General features: G+C 40.4%; 1 protein-coding gene across 1 annotated transcript; it reads left to right on the top strand.

The window, feature by feature from the left end:
- Positions 1 to 5,156: 5,156 nt before the first annotated feature.
- Positions 5,157 to 20,953, top strand: LOC137597261 (probable G-protein coupled receptor 149). Its single transcript, XM_068318316.1, has 5 exons — positions 5,157 to 6,116; positions 8,380 to 8,560; positions 8,684 to 9,174; positions 19,358 to 19,501; positions 20,441 to 20,953. The coding sequence occupies exons 1-5, from the start codon at positions 5,157 to 5,159 to the stop codon at positions 20,951 to 20,953; spliced, it is 2,289 nt and encodes a 762-aa protein (XP_068174417.1).
- The last annotated feature ends 3,277 nt before the right edge of the window (positions 20,954 to 24,230 follow it).

The following is a 24,230-nucleotide window of genomic DNA, read 5'->3' as shown; positions in this document are numbered from 1 at the left end:
ACCGGGAAGGATGTGTTGACAACCCGACTCTCATTGTGGACAAAACTAAACAGATGCTTTTTGACTTTGGACAAGGGGGGGGGGGTATCACTACCCCAATCTCATTAGATGGAGAACAACAACAACAACAACAGACATTGTTGACGATAATCGTCATTTTCCAGATAGGCACTATCACTTTCAGATGCAGAAATAATTTTTAATTCTGCTTCTGTGTCTGTGTCTCTGTATAAAGAGCCACCTCATTCATCCGCGATGTGAGTTTGGATCACATTACACTTTAGGCTGTATGTATACATGTTGTGTGTGTTTAAGATTCAAATTACTTTACAGTTCTAATCTATAAACTGTGCTCTGTTGAATTTGAGATGCACTAACAGAAACCAGCAGACAAGTAAATGTAATTTGCGCAGATATGTATAGAAATATGAGTGTACGTATGTACACATTGAATAATTAATGTACTGAAGTGTGGCAACATATTAAAATTGTTTGACATTGATTAGCTGATTTCATTTTACACTTCAGATGAATTGTGGCAGAGACATAATAAGGGTTTACTTCACAGCATTCCCATTGTTTCATTTTCATTTCTAAGCTAACATTACATAAATGACCGTTGCCAATAATGCAACTCTTTCTTCATCAGCTTGAATATGATTCTGTTTGTCTTCATCAGAGTTCATTAAATGTTTATTAAAGTGGACACAGCAATGAAAATGCCATATTTTAGGAAATACATTTAAATGTGTTAAGACAAGGTTGTTATCAGTCATCATAACAGGCCTCATTTCAAAGATTTAAGGAGTCATCACCCTCTACAACGGACTCCACAATCTAAGGGGACTGGAAACGTCGAATCAGCTTTGCAGTGTTTGCTTTTTCTCAATACCATTTTTGTTTTGACAGTGTACTGTAGCACTTCAAGTTCTCTGCAAATATTGGGATTTAAACGCAAATTTGTTTTAAAACACAACTCATTTTAAACATTTTCATAGACTAAATAGTTCTTCTGCAGTTTTGTTTCTTCTTTTCTTTGTCTTCATCTTGTAACCTTGATCAAACATTTATTTTCAGTTCATTTTTCATGAATACATCATATGATCCTTTTTGACAGTGTTATGTTTCTGATTTTTTGACAGTGTTACGTTTTCAGATTTTCTCACAGATCCTATGTGATCATCATGACTCAATTTCTCATCGATACTTGTTATGTGCCGTAAGGCAAAAGCAAGGTCAGGACCCCGGATGCAGAGTACAAGAGTGAAAAGTTTATTAAGCACAAAGTAACAACAGAAAATCACCTTCAAAGGAAAAGCTAGACTGACAAAATAATAACAGAAAACCTCCTACTGATGGATAAAACCAGGCTAACAAAGTAACAACAAAAGATTACATTAGAGGGAGAAGCTTGACTAACAAAGTAACAACAGAAAACCACCTTACTAACAGCAAGGCGTGTTGAGCCGCATTTTGTAATAACAGTGCATTTTGTAATAAATAGTCCAAAATGTAATAACTTTTTCATTTCATTTTGTAATAAAGCCGCATTTTGTAATAAAGTACTGCATTTTGTAATAAACTCCCCCAATGCATTTTGTAATAAATTTTGCCGCATTATATGTAATAACTTATGACATTTTCGACATTTATTACAAAATGCACCGTTATTACAAAATGCGGCTCAACAAGGCGGTTTCAGGTTCGTGTCCCGCTTTGTGCAGAGTGTGCATGTTCTCCCTATGTATTATCATACACTTTGTCAATTATTTGGTCATACATTTTTTTGGTCATACATAGTCATTTCCAAGAGCCAAAAAATGTCAAAATGGATCACATATGAAGACACAACAGCTGCCTGTAATGCTATCTAAGGCCAGCAGATGGTTTCATGTCCACATGAAGAGTCAAGAAATGAACCATTAGTGGAACCAGCCGCCTAAAGTGGTTCGAAGCCACATGAGGCTTCATATCGCCATCTCTACTCAGAGAAATACTTGTGTAAAGCAAAAACAAGAGAATCACAGGTAAAAAGCTCGCGGCTAGAGCACGTGGCGGAAGACAAGGTCAGCAACTTGGCACAGAGTACATGACTAGGAAATCTTCCGGCGCTGAGTAAATGAGCCCCAGGTCATCAGCCCAATGAAGCTTAGGTGTGGAGACCAGGCTCTGCCCACGAGCCCAGACCCACCTCCTGCCACGCTGCAGCACTGCAGAGAGGGAGCGTGAGAGAGGAGCTGAGAAATGTGACAATATTTTCTGTTTTACTCTCACCTTCTGTCTTTTTATGCTTGGCATGAGACACTATTGCATGTAGCACACGCAAACACACACAATGTAGGTCACATTTGTGTGCAAGGCTGAGCTCTGTTGTGTGTGTGTGTGTGTGTGTGTGTGTGTGTTTGTACACCTTTATTTGTTGTGTTTTGTCCTCATGTTTCCTTTGAGTTCTCAAGGCCCCTGGAGAGTCTAGTCATTAGCTGTAAGTCACTTAGTGCAAAGTCTAATTCAATTGCAAAACATGAAGTTGCCCTACAGTCATGTTTCACAGTCACATTGGTATAAACTGTGCAAGGCTGAAAGAGCCAAGGTACAGATATCAGATAGTGATACTGAACAGTGAGTGAGAATATGTAATCAGGTTAATAAACTTAATGTACTGGCTGTCATCATGTAAAGCCCTGAGTGCATTCGCATAAAGGGAATGAGTCCAACATCCTGTCAACAGTGACAAACAAAGCAACGTTCCACATGGAGTATTATTTATTTATATGAACCATGATGAGGACAAATGAGCATCCATGAACCATCTAAACACTGAGGAGTCCTTCAGCCTGAGAGTCCTTGAACACAACATGGGCGGATGCCACAAGGCCACTTACTGTACAGAGTGTATAAGACTTTAGCAGAGATAAAGACACCCCATGGATCCACACACCCACAGGTCTGCTCTGTGCATCTACAGAGACATACAGCATTTGATCTTTAATTGGTGGCTTTTAACAAATGTTGAAGTTCCTTGTATTTGCTTATTTTGTATTTTATGGGATAGCTAATGAGACTGTTCATCTAAACAGAATCATTCATTATATCATTTAAAAAGGTGACTGATGACAAACAGGATTAAAATGTTTTCCATCATCAGGGTGCATTTAAATGAGCAAGCTGGGAGAACTTGATCTTGAAGTAAAACACTCCATTGTCTTGGATGTGTCCAGCATTCCTTGTCTCTAAAAGCTGTTCCACTCTGACAGTGTGGTATTATGGTATAGAAGACATGCTGTACATTCATGTACAAGAAAACTGACAATGTTGTCAGTCTGGTTCAGAAAGAAACGAAGCTAAAGGTCACATTGAAATCTTAGCGTTTAAATTTAATTCTGATTCCAACATTCCAGAAAGGTTAAAAAGAAAGAAGGAAAAGATTGATTTTTAAAATCATGTTTATTCATAAAGTCGATCTTACAAACTCACACTTCAAAAACAGGTATGAAATTTAGGAACATAAGCAAAATATATGTGAATCAAAATGAACAGAATTTAAAATATGCCATGATAAAAACCCAAATTCGTGCTTTTTGTTTGTGTATGTAAAAGTATGTAAATTAATTTGGAGTTTTGGTTCTACATTGTGATCACTGTCAAATATTTAATGTGAATAAACTGTGACCATGCAAAAAACAAAACAAAACCAAAAACACTGAACACAAGTTCCTCACTTAACATGGAATACAAGTGTCACGGTTCAGTGTGGCTGTGCTGGTGTGTGGCAGGGAGAGAGGCCAAACTTGTGGGTGGATGCTCGGCTCCACACCTGTTGGTTCTCTCCACACCTGTTGGTTCTCTCCACACCTGTTGGTTCTCTCCACACATGTTGGTTCTCTCCACACCTGTTGGTTCTCTCCACACATGTTGGTTCTCTCCACACCTGTTGGTTCTCTCCACACCTGTTGGTTCTCTCCACACCTGTTGGTTCTCTCCACACCCGTTGGCTCTCTCCACACCCGTTGGTTCTCTCCACACCCGTTGGTTCTCTCCACACCCGTTGGCTCTCTCCACACCCGTTGGGTCTCTCCACACCCGTTGGTTCTCTCCACACCTGTTGGTTCTCTCCACACCTGTTGGTTCTCTCCACACCTGTTGCTGGTCTTCTCACCTGGAGTCAATTAGGCTATAGACCATGATGCTTTTTAAGCCAGTTTCTATCAGAGCTCTTTGCTGGTTTGTTTCTGAAGTTTGGTTTCCTGGAGTCTTATTCTGATGTTCTGTTCATGTAGTTTAGTTCTGAAGTCTGTCCTGTAGTTCTGTTTTTTTTTGTGCCTGCGTTCTGGTTGCCTTCCTGCCCTGGTCTGTAGTCAAATTTCAGTGTTTTTTATTTTTTTTTATTATTAAATCATGGGCATAAATTGTGCCTACGGTGTCCTGCATTTGGGTCCATACCCCTACCCACGTGGCAATAAGACACCTTTGAATCAGCAACTTTTTGTAAAAGTGTCTGAAGAGACAGAGAAAGAAAGGAAGAAAAAGAAAGAAATCATGAAAGCTTGTCTGGGTTGCACAGACAAGAGCATATGTGCAGATGGTTTTTAAATAGAATCACCCCAAAAATGATTGACTTCTAATACGGGAGCATAAATCTGGACTGGCAGAAAATTCATTTGTGGTGAAATGTCCTTAATGGGAGTGGGCGTAGCGTTTGTCCCGACCTGAGTCTAAGGGTGTAGTGAACAGACACAAACGATAACGTAACGAACCAGACCACGTTCTGCCCAATCCTAGACGACTAACGTGATCGGACGCGGCCGTGACGACAGCGCGTAAATCGGCAGCTGGAATTAAGACGTGCTCCTGGTTGCGTGTTTCGAACGGTGAATATACGCGCTGGTCACCGCGGAACCCGGAGGCTCTGAGTCGGGACGGTACTGGGTTACATCTCCATGTAGACAGGAGAAGGATGTTTGTTCGCGTCTCTTTCATCATCTCCACTATGTGTTTTTTTTTAAAATTTTTTAATTTCTTGTTTTTTTGTTTGTTTTTAGGGATGCGGCGCAATCTTCACCACTATGCAGCACAGTAAACTTTACAGCCTACTTAACACTGTTTTACCAGTTCAAAGTGCCAAAAGACAGGAAAGTTAATTTAGTTTAAAAAAAAAAATGTCCACGACGCACTTCAGCTCCCCGGCGCCCAACCTGAGCTACCTTTCCACGGCCACCTACGAAAAGACAGACCCCGCGGGGGTGGATTGGCAAATTCGCCTATTCCTTTTCGGCTTGAGCGTAACCATCGCCGCTGCTACCTTTGCAGGAGGTGTGTATTCGCTGCTCTCTCTTCTCCGGATGAGTAGAAAAACCTCCTTATGTCTGATCGTGGCTTCCATGTCTGTGGACGACCTGCTCAGCGTGGTGCCCCTCTCCTTGTTCGTGCTCCTCCAGTGGGAGGCAGATGGAGGGTCCGGCAGCCTCTGCACTTTATCTGGACTTCTGTACGTTTTCCAGGGTGTTTCTAGCAATATGAAAGCATTCCTTATTGCAGCGTACACTTTTTATGTGACCAAGAGATTTGGAGTGCTTCAGTCTGTCCGTCGACCCCTAAAAGTCATGTGGGCCATCGCCGGTGTTTGGACTGTCAGCCTCGCCGTCAGTGTGTTACCTTTATGCGGATGGGGCAGCATTACGCCAGCTTCTTTCGGGTGTTTTCCAGACAAAGACAGTTTTTACATCTTGCTGCTTTTCTCTGTGTATTCTCTTTGTTTCTGCGGCTTGCTATTTTTCTTCACCCCCTTAACCTACCAGCTGTTATGCTCCAGAGAGCCGCAAAGGACTTTGCTGTATCCCAGTTTTTTTAGTATGGAAAGGGGACTAAGTGGCTCCGCTCCCCTCTGTGATCTCCAATCATTCTCTAGGGATAGTCTTAATAAAAGTTTCGGTGCCTATAGCGAGCTGAGACCAAGTTCATCCAGGACGGGGATCAGGGAGAAAGAGGACAGCCTTTCCCCGGAATCTGTCAGAGTACAGCGGACAACCGCTGTCGAGGACACTCCAGTGGTGTTTGCGCAAAAGCGCTTCTCCCTGATCCTGGCTGTCGTTCGAGTTATTTTATGGATGCCAATGATGGTAAGTAGCTTGTAAAAAGCAGATTTTTTTTAATAGCACAACAAAAACAGGACAATGAATGTAGATGATGTGCCAAACCGCTTTATCTAATTGATTAGCCATGTTTTCTATGTTTTCTTTATTTTTTCCCCCTGCTTGTCAATAAATACGTTTTTAGATTAATTCATTGTTGGATGTCTTTTTAATGTTTGTTTTTTTCCATTCTGATGGTATGCCTATATTTTTATCAAGGTATAATTGTAAAGTATTGTAAATTTCTCAACTTCTTACCCATTTTAAAAGATTAAAAGAATGACTATGACAATACAGTAAATAAAAATATTTCAGATTTCTTCTCCTTCACCTGTAGTTAAAGTGACCAATTTGCTTTCCTGTCATGTTTGTTATTTAAACTCATATCATGGATGCATGGATAGACTGATGGATGGATGGCTGGATGGATGGAGGGACGCATGGAGGGATGGAGGGACGCATGGAGAGATGGAGGGACGCATGGAGGGATTGATTGCCTATTTTGGCAAGCCAACTATATTTTCCTCAAATGAAACTCAAAGGAGCTCATTGTTGAGTAATTAATTGAGTACCAGGAGACTGCTTAATACCCAATTTGAAACTTGTGCGGGCCTTTAGTGCAACACAACATTATTAAACTCTTTAATTCCATACATCCTTAAATGCCCCCCGAGACAAACTTTCGGGTATGTATTCTATACAATGAATAATCTGACAAAATCATATTATCATGGTCTGTGGTCTCATTAAGTAGCCAGTGTTATTAAACTGGTGTTCTTTGGGGTGTCGATGATAATATGTTACCAGGTTTTAATCAGTACCTGGACATCAGTCACTGTGTCTCCTTACGAAATGCAGTACGTGATCGTCACGCAGCGAGTTCCACTGCTGCAATATTTCTTCTTGCTCATCCTAAGAGAAACATTTTAAATGATGGATGCTGTGCAGTCAGTTGACATGATGGGGAAACACAGATGCTGTTCCAAAGTTGCACTGAAAATTAGCTAAAGTGCTGCATGTGGTTGATGCACAAGTTTCACAGATTAGACAAATAAGATGACAAAAAAACTATATAATTGTAATGTGAAGATCAAGGTCTTAATATGAAGATAATTCTCAATATCTACTTTTTTAATTTCTTCAACATTGTGAGATCTGGTGTTTTGTGAGTTGTTTTTTTTTTTACATCCTGTGAAGGGGGATGTAACAGTGTTTGTTCATCCATCCGTCCATCCGTTAGTCCACCAAATATCTTCGCAACCATTGCAGATAGAAAGATAAAACAAAAAGCATGGTACTCGGGCAGCAAAGGGGATGAAAGTGAGATCATTACCTTGACCTTGAGAAAACTAAGTCAAGGTTAAATTTCAACTTTTGTACACTCAGGAACCGGATAAGATAGAAAGATGAAGGAGAAGGCCAGTGTAAGACTGTAGATCAAAGTTTTGATCTATGAAAGTATGTCAGAGCACTAGATTTGATCTTTGACCTATGCAAGTAGGTCAGGATAAAATTTGGAATTCAGGGCTGTCGTGGGACATTGCAGTCTGTGACTGCCTTGGTTCTAGTTTTTTTTTTTTTTTTTTACATTTTCTTTCACTTGTCAAAGAGTAATAGGTGTATCCAGGTGTAGAGACAACCATATTAAAAGGATTGTATTGACAACTGTGCAATTTGCAGTTTCATTCATATCCAGACATCTCCACCAGATTTAAATTGTTGGCTTTAAAAATCCAATTATTTTACATTACAGGTTCAGAGCTACTAGTTTGGCTTTAGTGAGGGTTTGATTAAGTGCTGCACATGTAGTGATGAATCTCAATGTAATCTAGGCCTAAGTTGTTTGTTTTTTTACTGAATTCTGTGCTTGCAGTGAGTGGTGTATAATTTCCCACAAAGATAATGCATTCAGTATCAGCACAATCCTGACCCGAACAAAGAACAAATCATAAAAAATGTATGAAAGAGCAGTTTCATTTTCTGGCAACAGAAAAAAAAAATTCTATAGATTTACTACCTTTTTATATACCTTTATCCAGTGAAATAGGAAGTCATTGTGTTGTATTTTTCTCAGGCGTCCCTATTGCAATGACGAAAAGTGTAAATAGAATTTAAAAATCAGAATCCAAAAACACCGGGTGTAGGTAAGAGGTGTAATATTTTGTAACCACCATCCCTCTCCCCACTCCCTCATTCATAATGAATCACCAACTGTTCAGTGAATTAATTTCATCTTACCTATCATTCACAGACTTTGGTACTCGTGCGCCATGCTCTGAATGCACACAACTCATCCCTAGAGACTCTGTGCTACTTCCTCACACTGCTGGCTCCAGTGGTCACTCCATTATTTGTGCTGTCCGAGCGCTGGATCCACTTGCCATGTGGCTGTTTCATTAACTGCAAGAGGGACCCAACACAAAAACCCTCAAGTAAATGATGACATAATATAATTTACCACAATGCACGAGCAAGTATTTACACAATGAGCAGATTTTCCTATTTTGTCTCGTCTTAATAATAGTGCAGTAAAAATATTCTCATCTTTTTTACAGCAGTGAGAAGATTTGAGTTCAACCTTTCCTTCCAACAAGGTTATGGGGTGTACAAGTTATCACATGCCACCATGTCTCCCAACAGCCTGCCCATTGAGAAACCAGCTTATCACAGCCTTTTCAATTGTGACTTCCCTAATACCCGCTTAGATGCTCTAGAAAGTGGTGGTTTCTCCACTTTGGGGCCTGATTTTGATTTCAGCACCACCTGCCCTGTGGACAGCTCTTGTCATGCAGATCTTCTTTTGGGAGCTGCAGCTGGTGGAGGCGAATCACTGGCTGATTGTCCTTCAATTCCCCATGAGAGTTACAGAGATGATGGGGACTTCTGCTGCGTGCCCTCTCATGACCAGGAGCAGGATTGCAATCTCACCGACATGCTGTCTGTGTTTGAGGGGTCGGAGAGGAGGCTGTCGCATGAAACGTGCCGGAAAATCGAACTGACTGACTGGGAGTGGTGCAGGAGTAAATCAGAGAGAACACCCAGACAGGTAGAGCATTGTCCATGTTTATCACTTCATGAATCTGATGTCATTAAGTGGTTGTGTCTGTTATTCTCTATTTATGGCTGGCTTGTCTTGATTTTCCACATTCATACTATGTTGGTTACTTGAACTAGTCAAACCACTGCTTCATTTACATCAAACATATGGTGAAGCACTCTAGAAAACACCATTTAGAATAGAGTCCTCTCTCAGGACTATAAAATGAACAGATTATCAATCTGGTTCAAAAGGAAATTAGGTGCTGTCTTATTTCAGAACACCTCTACAGAGATAAAGATACACACAGCCCATGGAGAATGCTGTCCTTATGCAGCCAGACTCAAAATTATTGTGCACATATTTCAATCAACCTTTATTTATATAGCGCTTAATCACATCAGCAGACATTTCAAAGCACGTTAAAAGACAGAGAAACCCATCAGAACCCTCAGCAGCAAGCATAAGCGACAGTGGGGAAAAACTCTCTCAATGAGGAAGAAACTCTGGGCAGGACCCAGACTCTGGACGGTGGTCATCCACCTTGACCGGTTGGGTGGGAAAGGAAATATACTGGGGATAGAGACAGGCCAAGGAAAAGAGAGAGAGACAGAGAGAAAGAGTGGCAGATAGGCCAGATAGCATTTTCAGTCTCAATTGTTCTGTAGTTGCTGCAGTGGTGGCGGGATTTCCAGGTCTTTGGATATCCTGTCTTCCATACTTGTTTCCCAACTGTTGAGTACAGTCACAAAGACAGCAGCAGTATCTTTCAAGCATTTGAAAGGAGTAATTTAATATTTTCCTGCTAATACTAAATTAGCAGGAAAAGCAAAAAAAGAGAAGTAACATAATCTCCTAAAGTAATTAAAGTAACTCCCTTTAATGGTCTTTGACTCTGTTGGTTTCCTGTATTCTCTCCTCTCCTCTCTTTTCCTCTCCTGTTTCCAGTTTGCTTGAGTGTGATTGCGTAGTGGATTGAGTGGTGCGGAAGTTTTGAATGTTTTCTAACCCTGTGGTTAGACTTTGTGCACCCTCTCTATTTTTTCTGTACTGTGTACATGGTCAGGTAAGTGTTTTAATTTTTTTTTTTTTCATTTGTGATTGTTAGTTGTGTAATTGCTCATGTTGTGAGGGCTTTTCGGGCGCAATGGTGCCTGCCGAGCCACCACCTCTGACACTCCGGCACCTCTGTCCCTCCCTATAACACCGTGTCGGTGGAGGATGTTCTAATGGTGGTAGGTGAGCAGGTGGGTCACGACAATGTTTTGTTTGCCTCGAGGATTAATAAAACCATTGTTGTCTTCCTAAAGGACGAACAGAGTGTCTATCAGGTGATAGACATCGTGGTGTGTTCGTCAATCAGCTGTTTGTTCAGGTGTCCCCCTTGTCGGCACCATCCACGCTGATCACTGTATCAGGTGTTCCACCATTTATTCCGAATGAGTTGTTAGAAAATGGACTCTGTCGGTTGTGGAGACCAGCAGCAGCAGGTCCCAGGCTGAGATCACTCAGGTTTTTTCTCAGACGGTTGATGCTGCTGTTTCCACTTCAAATGCAGTAAATGCAAATGGGAATGACATACAGATTGTGTCTCACAGCAACGAGTCAATTGAGAACGAGAAGGACGATGATTGAGTCACACACAGTTTCTGTGGGTGAGTCTTCCAACAAGCTTACGGATCTGTACTCTTTGGAAGACATCGTTCAGTTTCTTGATGAAACCTATAAAAGATCAACAGAAATAAGTGATTATTTCGATGACACCTATAAAATCATCCATCCAGTAAATGTGCTTAAAAGAAGGAAAGGTTTTGATCAGTTGGATGAAAGAAAGCGTTATCATTTAAAAAACCACATCATAACACTGCAAAAGGAAAAAACAGGTAAAATAGTCAAAAAAGTAAGACAATTTAAATGGCCATGTACAGCATGTCTTCCATATGGAGACATTTAAAATCGGCTCTTTGAACATCAATGGAGGGAGAGATATTCAGAAAAGAGCTTTAGTGTCTAAGATCATAACTCAAAAAGGAGTAGATGTGATGTTTCTCCAGGAGACTCGCACTATTTTTTCTGATAAAACAGATTGGGCATTATGGTGGGAGGGGTCCCTTTCCTCAGCCATGCCAATAATTTTAGCGCAGGTGTGAGCTGTTGATTTTAGATTCAAGGACAACGTAAAGGTTTTATAGCCTTCTGAGGTGGTGAAGGGACGGCTCCTCATGTTTAGAGCAGAAATAAATAATTCTGTCTTCTTCTTTCTAACATCTATGCTCCAAATCAGGGAACAGATAGGACGGCTTTTTTCAATATGCTAGAACAGGATTGAAGGAGCTTCATCAAGAACAGCTAATTTTAGGGGGGGGGGGGGGGGTTTAACTGTACGTTGGATTTTACATTGGATAGAACTGGCAAAGAGACTCATCGACTATCCTTGAAAAACTTGAAGAGCATCATCAACCTGGCAGATCTGGTGGATGCATGGAGGGTCACACATCCACCATCCAAACAGTACACATGGTTAAAGGTCATCAATGATAGGGTGTGCACCTAGACTAGATTGGCTGTACGTTTCACAGTGTCTCACCTCCTTGCTAGCCAATAATAGAATAACCCCAGTTGGTTTTACAGACCACCATTTCATATGTGTAGATATGATCATTTCACCAGGTGGGATTGTTAATTCTTACTGGTGCTTTAATAAAATACTCCTACAAGACAGAAATTTCTGTATGAGTTTCGAGGTCTTCTGGCAGAGATGTAGGGGGAAAAAAGTTGGTTTTAATTCAATGAAACTGGTGGGAGGTAGGAAAAACACAGATTTGGGTGTTCTGCCAGCAGTACACCGCTTTATCAACTTTTAAACTCAAGACAATTGTTAAACAGCTTGAAGCGGACATTAGTTTTTTACAAGAGGGATTATTTCGGGGCACAGGACTAAATACAGGACACCTGCTGCAGTAGAAGAGGCAGGAGCTCAGCTCTGTCCTCCAAGAAATAGTGAAGGGGGCGCCGGTCCGGTCCCGTTTCCTGCAGCTGAAGGACATGGATGCCCCAAGCTTGTTTATTCTTCAATCTGGAGAGATTGGTGGAAGAGAATGACCTACCTTCAGCTTCCAGGAGGAAGATCTACTGACCCAGGAGAGATGAGGAGTCATGCAATGGGTTTCTATGCGGACCTCGTTTTGGTGATGGGTTTATGTCTTGGGTCAGTTTACAGCGGTGCACAGTGTTTGTTGAAGGTGGGGGCAGGGCTGAGTCGGCTGGTTCTTGTGCGGCGAGGGATTAGGCAGGGCTGTCCTATCTCTGGACAACTCTACAGCCTTGCCTTAGAACCCTTGCTGTGCAGATTTTGAGGGCGACTCAGTGGTATTTCGATACCTGGATCCATTGGTTTTGAGCATCTTCCTATTGCATCTGCTCATGTCGATGATGTTTGTGTTTTTGTGTCCACACAGGAGGATGTTCAATATTTGAGGCATACTCTGTCCTCATATGAAAGGGCCTCATCTGAATGAGTTAATTGGGGAAAGAGTGAGGCATTGTTGTTAGGGCAGTGGAGGTACCAGGTAATACCTACATTTCCTGGAGGGCTTAAGTGGGAGAAAGAGGGGCTGAACGTTTTGGGTGTTTTTAGGGCACTGAGGGCTTTCAAGCAAAAAACTAGGAGGCAGTGAAGGAAAAAGTGTGTGCCAGATTGTCTAAATGGAAATGGTTGCTACCACAGTTGTCGTAAATGGGTTCTGGTAGCAAATAATCTGGTTTCCTCGACTCTTTTGCACAGACTAATTGCTCTGACACCACCGCTAGGCCTGATAGACGAACTTCAGAAAGCCATCCAGGACTTTTTCTGGAATGGTAAGCACTGGGTCTAGGCAGCAGCTCTCTACCTACCTATGGCAGAGGGGGAGCAGGGTCTGATACACATTACATCTAAAATTGCCTCTTTTTGAGTCCAGACCATCGAAAGACTTCTGTATGACTGTGGCTCGAGCTGGATCAACACAGCTAGACTGTTCCTGAGGAGAGCTGGTAGATTGGGATACGACAAACAGCTTTTCCTTTTACAACCTGAAGACGTGGATACTAACGGATTAACCCCTTTCTACAACTCTGTTCTGCTGGCATGACAGATTTTTAAAATCACACGTGCCACAAGCAATGTTCCAGGCATGTGGTTGTTTGAGGAACCTTTTGTTTTTAATAACTTTACAAAGACTCAGACACTGCAGTCTGCCAGCCTGCGAGCCAGTGTCAGGGTGGCTGGTTGCACAAAACTCGTCCACCTGATGAAGATGACAACTTCTTTGGATGTCCTGAGGGAGAGGAGCAAAATCACCTCTATGAGGTTGATCAACAGGGTGGTGGAGGAAGTATGTACTGCCCTGCCAGAAACAATGAGAACTTTTGCAGGAAACCGGACTATGTTGAGCCAATGGAGTGAGGAGTGGAACTACAGCTTCCCGGCTGTGTCTGTCACCCCAGCTGTGGGAGAGTGGCAGCAAGGAGGAGGTCAGCTGTTGTGTTTTGCCACTCTCCACTTGGATAAACTTCAGGATGCTGGGAAAAAAGAAATCTAGAGTGCATGTACTAAGGTGTTGAACCTGCAACTTTTGGTGGGGGTAAAGGAGTTGAGGTGGTCTGAATTTTTGATCCAGATATCTCCCCGAAGGGCAACTGGCAGAGCCTGTACAAGCCGCCCGTTGTAAAGAGGATGGGAGACCTCCAGTGGAGGGTTGTACATGGGGCTATATCCACAAACAGATACAGAGCACACCTTGATCCAGAGCTGAGGGGGGGTGGGGTGGGGGGTGTACTTTCTGTTTTCAGGATGAGACATTAATACATTTATTTGTTCTGTGTCCCCGATTGGTAGCACTTTTTGGACTTCAAAGAGATTGGTTTCAGAACCTTGGGGAGGTTTTTTCGTTTGATTTGTTTATCTTTGGTCCAAAGTACTATGCAAGAAAAAAGACGGTGCATACACTCATGAACTTCTTGTCAGAAACTGCTAAGTTGGCCAACTGGTTGACAAAGAAGAACAGTTTTCTGAGTGCTGGGTGTGAGGATCCAGCTCGCCTAAGAGTGGAACATTCATATTATCGCTTGATGGACAGGCTTTCAGTAGGGTGTGGGGTGTTGGGGGGGGGGGGGGGGGGGGGGGCTTGTGCTCTGTGGGGGAAGATGGAGAGTGAATTGCGCAAGAGACATATGTTTGGTTGACTGTTTTGCTTTTGTTTTGTTTTAGTATGGAATAAAGGGATTTTTGAATCTCTCCTCTCTTCATGCTACCTTTGATATGGCTTGGTGTAGTAGTGTAAATAAATCGATCAGCAGTCATTGTATTTTATTAGCATGTGTAGTAGCTGTCTCTTGCCTGTCTTTCAGAGCCAAATATTAATCCAGTGCTGCTGGAAAGACTTCGCAAATCTGCCCATCTCACCTGGGACAAAATTTCATCAATTTAGCAGGTTTGATAAGATAATAGGTAGTGTTTAAGGTTTCACCGTCGGCATTAATGTGACTTTATCCACCGACGATTAGCTCGCCTGGATTTGGGCATGGTGGTTATTTGGAGTCATATCTTAATTCAATATTAACCAAAGGAATACTATGTACGCAAAATGTAGTACTGGCTGTCTGTCAGGACCCTAACTTCGGCTCACAAAATGGTTTATTTTATTTATTTATTATTTATTTTTTGCTCAGTCACTCTGTAGTTCCTTTAGATGCCACTTCTAAGAGCACAAAACATACACAACACAGCTTGTTAGGCACATGGACTACTATCTACCTACCCATTTTTAATACATCTCTTTCTTTGTGGATGACCACCTGTGCTCCTGTAACACCACAAACTTGATTTTTTTCTATATTTTGTCAGATCTGTTTGAACAATTATACAAAAGCAGAACAGTAAAGGCATAATGATAATGCATTCTGGCTGCAGAGATAACAACACAGATGAAAAAAAAGATCATCACTCTGTTTCAGAGCAGCAGCCACAGACATTATCCTCACAAATGATGGCTTGGCTTTTAGAGCAAGAGCACTATGAGCTTGTAAAATGTGAAACAAATACTGTATGGATGTATGCGAGTATGCATGTGCACACATGCAAATGTACACACTTTCTGTATTGTTCTCATATATTTATATTCTGCTTATAAGTTTGATGTATAAGATGCTCACAGCTTGTGTGTGTGTGTGTGTGTGTGTGTGTGTGTGTGTGTGTGTGTGTGTGTGTGTGTGTGTGTGTGTGTGTGTGTGTGTGTGTGTGTGTGTGTGTGTGTGTGTGTGTGTGTGTGTGTGTGTGTGTGTGTAGTCTAATTCTTAGTTTCTACACTAGCTACCGTCCCATAGGTTTCATTCGATTGTGTACGAGAATATAAAAGCAAGTAAGATAAAAGTTTTCAGGTGCAGTCACACATCGCTTTTACAAATAGATATCTCCCGCTTCTGCAAACACAGTACGATTTATAGATCTCACAAGCACATATAGCCCAGACACAGTCAACAGATGAAAGCCAAACCTATATAATTTGTGGTTTACAGCATTTCCTGGATGTGTTTTGTTCCTTGTTAGCAGGCTAGATCTCATTACCCAGCGTCTATCCTCCTTACTGTCAGCCCCTGTGGCCTTCAGCGCCCACAGGGAGAGATGGAATTAGAGCTTAAAGACATCTTAACCCTCTCCATGACTTCATACTTTTTTTCTCTTAAGAAACACGTAGCTGGAGGGGCATTCACAAGTCAGCTCCCAAAGGCAAAGTGGAGATCTAATGCGCATTCAAATTAATGATGGTGAATCTCATTCAACCTCCTGCAAGCACACAGAAAAATAAAAACATATAAATAAATGTTAAGAAATGAGATTTTTTCAATGCAGTAAAATAAATCAGCCTTAATCAATAGAAAAAATACTAAGGTCAATGTATCACCACAATATGACACATTTAATATTATTTAATATTATATGGCACATCTAATATTACAGGTAGCATGCTAACGTTCACATGATCAAATGATGCCATTATGATGATTACCATATTATTCAGCTCATTAGCCTGCAAGAATGTTGTTAATTAGTACTGCACACATGGACAGCTGAGGCTGATAGAATACTATCAGTTTATATGTATTAACTAGCAGGAAACTGGAAATTCAGACTTCATATCAAACATGAAAACAAATGTATTGGTATTATAAACCAAGCGCACCCAGCGTAGTCAAGTATCAACATGGTGACGTAGCGACTTTGTGTTGGTAAATCATGGATTGCGCTGGGTGGGTATTGCAAAGACGTAGATGAATGTTAGCAGGCTAATTAATCATAATTAATAAAGCTAACTAATGGTGAGATTGGGAAAGGAGCTAACGTTAAAGGAAAAGGCACCTGTCAAAAGAGCATGTGGAAAAGCCATTTTAGAGAAGTGATAGTTCTGTTAGCTGACTACATGAACAGAACTGTATGTAGTTACTTAAAGAACGTTTTTCTCGAATGCCTGAGGAGCATTTTGGATACTACATCGATTGTCCCATTCCTAACGGAAACCATAGCTGGACAGACTGTTAGTGCTAACCAGCTAGTTTCATTCAGAATTCTTTGCCGTTTTCAGTGTCGTTTCTGCTGTTTGGACTTTCTGCTCAATAACGTGAAAATTGTTGGAACAGTTATGACACTCTAAAATTATGTTGACTGGGTAGTCTATACAGTGGTACCTCTACTTACAAAATTAATTGGTTCCGGAAGAAATTATGCAAGTAGAAAATATACGTAAGTAGAGACACGTTTTCCATGCAAATGCCACAATCCCACAAAAATTCCGACATAAATGTTTTATAAAGCATAAAAATGCATCAAATCATGTAACAAATACATGTTATGATTAGATTATTACACAATAAATGCGAGTTGTGCATAATGTAAAAAACAAAAATAGAGTAAAGAAAAATAATGACGGTCATTTACCTTTTAACAGTTGTCCCTTTTGTTTTTTGCCCTCTTTGGTTCATACGCTCCTATCTCACCATGCCGAACAACAGAGTGAATTACAGTCCTCCTTTTGAACTTCTCCAACCACCCACGAAATGCCTTAAACTCCTTAAACTTCCTTTTGTTTTAATAACGTGGCAATTGCAGATGTATTACGGCCATATTCTTTGGCGAGATCAACCAAACGCATCCCTTTCTCATGCTCTTCTATTATCTCTTGCTTTTATTTGTATGGACAAAAAAACTATTTTCTTCATCTTTTCTTTTCCTCTTTTCTCCGTCACTTTCTGGGGGTCCATAGCGAATACGTACTCAAAAAGTTATTATATTTGTGCAAAACTATCAGACTACCTCACGGGTCGAGTGCCGAATGCCGAGACACTTCATAAGCACCGTTCTAGCTCCACACAGAGGTGGAGTGGCATCCCTCTTAGCCAATGGGATGCGAGGAAGATACGTAATAGCCAATGGCAGAGTAGCTATGAGAATGTTGCGTTCAGGAACCTGTGGGAGATTTGAGTATCAGCCGATACTGTGTTTTTACATTACGTAAGTCGAAATTTCTATCGTAAGTAGAGGTAATATTGTCCTGCTGAGGAATTTCGTAAGTAGAAAATTTTGTAAGTAGAGACATTCGCAAGTAGAGGTATCACTGTATATAGTTAGTGATGGTTAGTTAGTTTTAACCCCGTCCATTCTGTGTGTAGACGTAGACATGGGTCACACACTAATGTCACAGTGGTTTTCGTTGCAGGGAGACGCCCCCCGGATAGAAAAAGTTTCAGTTAAAAAACGCTGACAAGCCAGCGTTTTCATCCCGGATATCTGCATTGTCGTGTGGACGAAAGACGTAACCACAACAAAAAGCTGCCCAATGACTTACGCCATATTGTTCAAGTGATTCCTTCTGGCAGATGCGCCATGATTGGTTGGGCAATTGATTGACAGGTAGTGGTTGGAGTTAAAAGCGTAACAGTGCGAGGTTTTCAAGTGAGCTTATTCAAATATATAGGCGAGACTTTTTTGGTAGGGGGTGTGTTCAGTATGGGATGTGGGTAACAAAATCTGACCAACAGCTGACTGATGCCCCAACTATGAAACTATTTTACTTTTGCAAAATCAAAAATATTTACAAAACTTGTACACAGTATATCATATTTTGAGAAATAAATCTTACTGCATGAAATAAAAAAGCCAATAGAACCCACAAACACCCATCACAAACTGGAAATCACATTAATGCATTCTGAAATTTATATGATTCAACAATATGATATTATCTATCATCCTTCCTGTTTAGCTCTATTCATAATGATGTAAGGACAGGAACATGAATATGGCCAGTACTAGATTGGCCCCATTCTTGTTGCTCTTCGGAATCCTCGTGAGATTCAGTTCACTGTATTGAACTAATGTAAATAATTCAGAATGCTTAATGGGACCTGCCACATTCTCCTCCCTGATCCTTCACAATTACACTCGCATATGTATTTTCTTAAGCACATCATATTTATAGTCGCTCACTTTCATGCATTGTGTGATAATAATGAGACTGAGGAACAAGAAATATGACTAAAAATCTAAAAATGGACTCAGATGAATCAGCCATATACATATATATATATATACATACACACACACACACACACACACAAGAAGGGAAGAGCCGAACGGAAAAGAAGAGAATATTTTTATTTGTTTCATCTTTCTATCTTATCCGGTTTCTGAGATATGTGCAAAAATATCTCTGGATAGAAAATATCTCAGACCATAGATCAAAGCTAGTGCTTTGATCTATGGTCTTACACTGGCCTTCTCCCTCGTCATTCTACCTTATCCAGTTCCTGAGTGTACAAAAGTTTAAACTTGACCTAGTTTTCTCAAGATCAAGGTCATCATCTCATTTTCATCCCCTTTGCCGCCCGAGTAATGTGCTTTTTGTGTCATTTTTCAATCTCCAATGGTTGTGAAGATATTTAGCTAACTAAGGGATTAACGGACGAACACACAGACATTCACAATTACAATACATCACCAGATGTAATTATTTTGAGCACAGGAACAGAACTGAAAATGGCATGATGCAACAGCCAAAAGAAAATTCAGTAAAATCTGAAATAAAATTCTCCACAAAATACAGATGCTTTTCTTGATGTTGACTAAACCTTTGTTGTCTTCTCTGGTTGTCCTTTGCAGCGGTCATCAGGTGGTCTATCAATCCCCCTGTGTGCCTTTCAAGGCACCGTTTCTCTGCAAGCGCCCACAGGGAAGACCCTCTCCCTGTCCACCTATGAGGTCAGCAGCGACGGACTCAAAATCTCCCCTAACAATGCCAAGAAGGTAACAGCCTTCCTAAACATAAACAATCAAACTTGTCCAAGCTACTTTTTGTTTAAATGCTTCATGTTGCATGTGCTGTGCATAAATCTATCTAGATTCTATTGACAGTGTTTCAACAATGCTAGAAGGTCATTTCTTTTCACTCTGAATAGACATCTGCTGCTAGTCTTTATGCCAATCTCAGCTAATTTTTTTCTAGGTCACTGATACACAGATATGGCAATTTAATCAATTACATTTAATTAATTAATTTGTTAGTAATGACAATGATATCTATTGAAAAACTGTCATAAATATTGACTCACTGCACCTTTCCACATGTTTTATTGTCTATTGAAATTCTCACCTCAATGTAAGATTTAACTGAAATGATTCGGGAGGTGAATCATACATAATACATCAACCGGCCTTATACAATGTCTATGGGATGATTTGGTTTGACTAGATGTAAAGTAAGACTTTGTGGTGTTCACACTATTCTAAAATGAAATATGAGCTGACTTAATGTTACTTAAGTGAAACTGAGCTTACTGAATAAAATATAAATTTAAAAAAATAATTTGCGGTTCCGGGTTCGAGTTCCTCTCTGTGCGGAGTTTCCATTTTCTTCCCTGTGTCTGCGTGGGTTCTCTCCGGGTTCTCCGGCTTCCTCATATCTCCAAAAACATGCACTTCAGATTAATTGGCTGTTCCACATTGCCCGTTGTGTGTGAGTGTGAGCGTACAAGGTTGTCTGTCTTTGTGTGGCTCCACGGCAGAGTTTTCCCCGCCTCACGCCCTAAGACAGCTGGGCTAGGCTCCAGCTGGGCTAGGCTCTAGCTTCCCGTGACCCGCTATGGCAGATAAAGCGGTACGGAAGATGAATGAATGATTGAATTTTAGTTCCAAAAAAAGTTTTGTCCCCTCTTGTTTATGAATAATTCTCTTGTTTCCTCAAAGGTGGACGTGTATCGCTCTAAATCAGTTGGCCATGAGCCCAGTGCAGATGACCCAGCCTCCGGAGACCAGGCTGCAGATGGGAATAATAGCAGTGTAGGGATGGGCATGGATATGGGAATAGGTATGGGTATAGGAAGCAGTGTGGGGGACACCAATGTGAAGATCCACCTTGAGGTCCTGGAGATCTGTGACAATGAGGAGGCCATGGACACCGTCTCCATTGTCTCCAACATCAGCCAGTCCTCCATCCATGCTCGCTCACCTTCTCTGCGATATTCTCGGAGAGAAAACCGCTTTGTCTCCTGTGACCTGGGTGAGACAGCTTCTTACTCTCTGCTCATCCCAGGTAGTGGCAACCCAGAGGCAGAGACCATCAATATCACTATACCCGATACTGTAGAGGCGCACCGACAGAACAGCCGACGGCAGACACAGGAGAGCTCAGGTTATCGTGAGGAGATACAACTACTCAATGAGGCCTACAGAAAGCAAACTGTGGAGAAAGAAGAGTGACAAAAGTGTAACAAAATCTACAGAGGCAGTTGAAGGAACATCTATGACAACAAACGAACAAATTTCCCAGTCCTTCCACAATTACTTCCTACTGATCACCATTCAAGTTGAAATAGTGGTGACTTAACTAAGACTGTTATTCTTGTACTTTCTTGTCAGATGCCATCTTGACAGCACATGTAGATAGAAAAGTCTGTAAAGAAAGAGGGATAAGTATTTGGTAAGGGAGGAGTCAAAGGAACAAGAGAGTAGAAAGGAACATAGTAGACCATCTGCATTCCTGCATTCCTTGTCAGACATTCGCCATGGGCAGCCTGCTATCATGAAATAGATATAGCAAAAACTCAGTGGGAACGGAGGAGCAGAGGTCCATTTTTGTTGACATCTGCAAATACGTCACTGATGACTCAGCTGCAAGGAGTCACTTGACCCATGTGTCTGACTCACCCTTGGTTGATGCGCATATTTGTTGGCGAGAGATAGCCATATATAAGGATAATATAAGGTTTATGATGCCAGGCACCATAGACATATTCATATCTCTCTTCCTTGAAAGTGTTTGTTCTGCATATATTTGCTTTATATACACTAGGTTTTCCTTTGCTATGTCTACCATGTATTACACTATGAGCAGTAGTGCCATCAAATAAGAGAGAAAGCCCTTTAGCAATGTCTGTGTCGGTTCTCTAGCAATGCAAAAGAAAAGGTAGAAAAAGAAAGGAAAGTGAGGAAATAAAAAAGAATGCAAGTAATAAATGAAGAGAATGTCAACAGGATACTTATGCAGAGCAGCTTTCTGGCTTCAGGATACATTCAATGAATTTTAACATGTAGGCCAGCGTGCATAATTTACTGTAGTATATGGGCAGCGTATGATTGTACATTCCGAAACCACTTTAGGGGTTTATCTCTGCGTACTCAATGTAGTGTTCATCCAATCACTGAGTTGCCATGGCCTCTCACCTTAGGTCAAACACACGCATTGATGTAGGATGTGAATAAAATAGACTGTATTATCATTCAGTGTCATTTTGAAGTGGTTAGCTGGAATTAGGTGGCATCAACATATCTGTTCCTCAGATGAACAGTTGTGTGTACATCTGTGCCATATAGTTTCAGTAACATAGTAGAATAGGTATTTCAGAGTGATGTTATAACAAAGTTTTTTATATTTGTTTTATCTTGTGTCTTTTTTATGTCAACTGTTTGTTTGCCATATAATAAAACACATCTTTGGCACTTTGCAGTTTTTGAATCATCCTTTAGCGCCACCCATTCATCATCCCTCCTAATAACGTCATTAAAGATTTAGCTCAAATAAGTCATGCCAAAGAAAGCCATTTATATTTCAAGTGCTACTCGGCAAAATATAAAACAAAATTATATACTGTATATGAGCAATAATAATTAATAATAATAATAATAATAATAATAATAATAATAATAAACCTTTATTGTCCCACAGTGGGGAAATTTGTGCGATCGTGGCAGCGGGGGGGGGGGTCATACATAAATACAGAAGTAATATACATATGTACATTTGCAACATATGAAATTTACATATTCAAATATTGTAAACATTAACATATATCAGAATGTACAGTTATATTTACACATCAAAAATATACACTACTAATAATGGATACCAGCTGAAATCACTGTGAAGCATTTCAGCTACTAATGGTGCCAGTGGTTTACAGTTGAGCAGAACTTCATCTCAGCAGCCTAACAGAGCGGAAGCAATTAGATCTTCTATACTTGTTAAGAGAAGAGCTGCTGTTCAGCACCTGCTCTGGAGCTCTCAGAATCATGATCAATAAACCATTTTAAAACATGTTGGTGAGAAATTGGAACTTGGAAACGAGCTCAGCAAGTGTCTGGATGTGTACTAATTTACATAAACCATCTGGACTGAAAGCTGGTGGCTAAAAAAACTACTCGTACTGGATTCTCTACAATGGTAAAAGGAAATAAAGTACAATAATTAACTACTTAAAATGACTGGTCCAGAGAGTTAGCAGTCATCATTTTTAATTGTTCCCCTAGGATGTGAGTAATGTTACTAATCCAAATTAATTCTGATATTACTATCAAGGTCTTATCAGTGGGAAGGTGGAGGTGGGAAGAATGGAGTGGGGGGCTCCAGCTACCACTCACTTTGACTCTCTTAAAACATTTTTTATCAATGTCATAACTCAAAGCCCATTTCAGATTTTAGTCAGGAAAACTTGGCATACACATCCACCATATGGTGGAGTGGGTTTTTTTCTTTATGCAGTTAAATTTTTTTTGTATTTCCATGACAATAATTTCTACCTATTCTCGACTAAAGAGTGAGAAGGACTTCTGAAGCACATCTTGCAAAATCCATTATTTTGCTTGTTAAAACAATGCAAATTACAAATATTTTCTATGTTAGCAAATTGTTTGGGTTTTTTCAACCACAGGTATACATACAAATGCACTTGTTTTCTTATTATGATGTTGATACGTCATTCATTATAAAGATGAAAGAATCTTTCATGGAAATACAGTTTGCGGGGGGCAGGGGATATGCCCTCTCCTAATGTATCTTATTTATTTTACCTGTGTATATGCAGAAATTTGGAGATTATACCTGATGTTATTGGATGAAAAACAGAGGGAGAGGTATTATAAATCAACTACCAAAGCAGGAAAATAAAGAAAAGCCTGATTTAAATTAATATTTAAAAGAGAGTTATTAGAAACTATGCCAATTTGTATTTGTTTCTGTGAAATAACTTTCCTGTCACTGATTGACTGGTGATGATACAATCAGGTGCAAGTAAGCCTGAATGTATCACCATTGACATTGTTTTTAATACATCATACATACATCATTAATGAGTCTGTATATCTCAAACAACCTGTGCTGAAAGGTGGTTTCATGAGAAGTTTTTCATACATGATTCATTATAAATTCAAATAAGACTTTAAACTAATAGAAACAATAAAAGTAATTATGAAATAAAACACAAAAGAGAACCGACTGAATGAATTTGCCGCCTGCTAATTGTGTTCACCCATGTAAGTATTTTTTATACGATACAATTTTTTTAAAAGACATGTCTCAAGTCAGCAAGGTTAGATTATTACCCCTTATTTTTAGGAATCCCACAAATTAAAATGAACTGTGACTGACACTATCAACTACTCTCTTTAGTTAAGCACAGTAAGAGTAGCGCTCGTGTTCTTCATTGTTTGCCTCATAATCATATTCTAAATAATAATTCTTAACAAAGCTCATTGTAATATA

This window comes from Antennarius striatus, chromosome 6 (genome assembly GCF_040054535.1).
Source record: "Antennarius striatus isolate MH-2024 chromosome 6, ASM4005453v1, whole genome shotgun sequence".
NCBI lineage: Eukaryota > Metazoa > Chordata > Actinopteri > Lophiiformes > Antennariidae > Antennarius > Antennarius striatus.
This window is presented reverse-complemented; position numbering and strand designations above follow the sequence as displayed.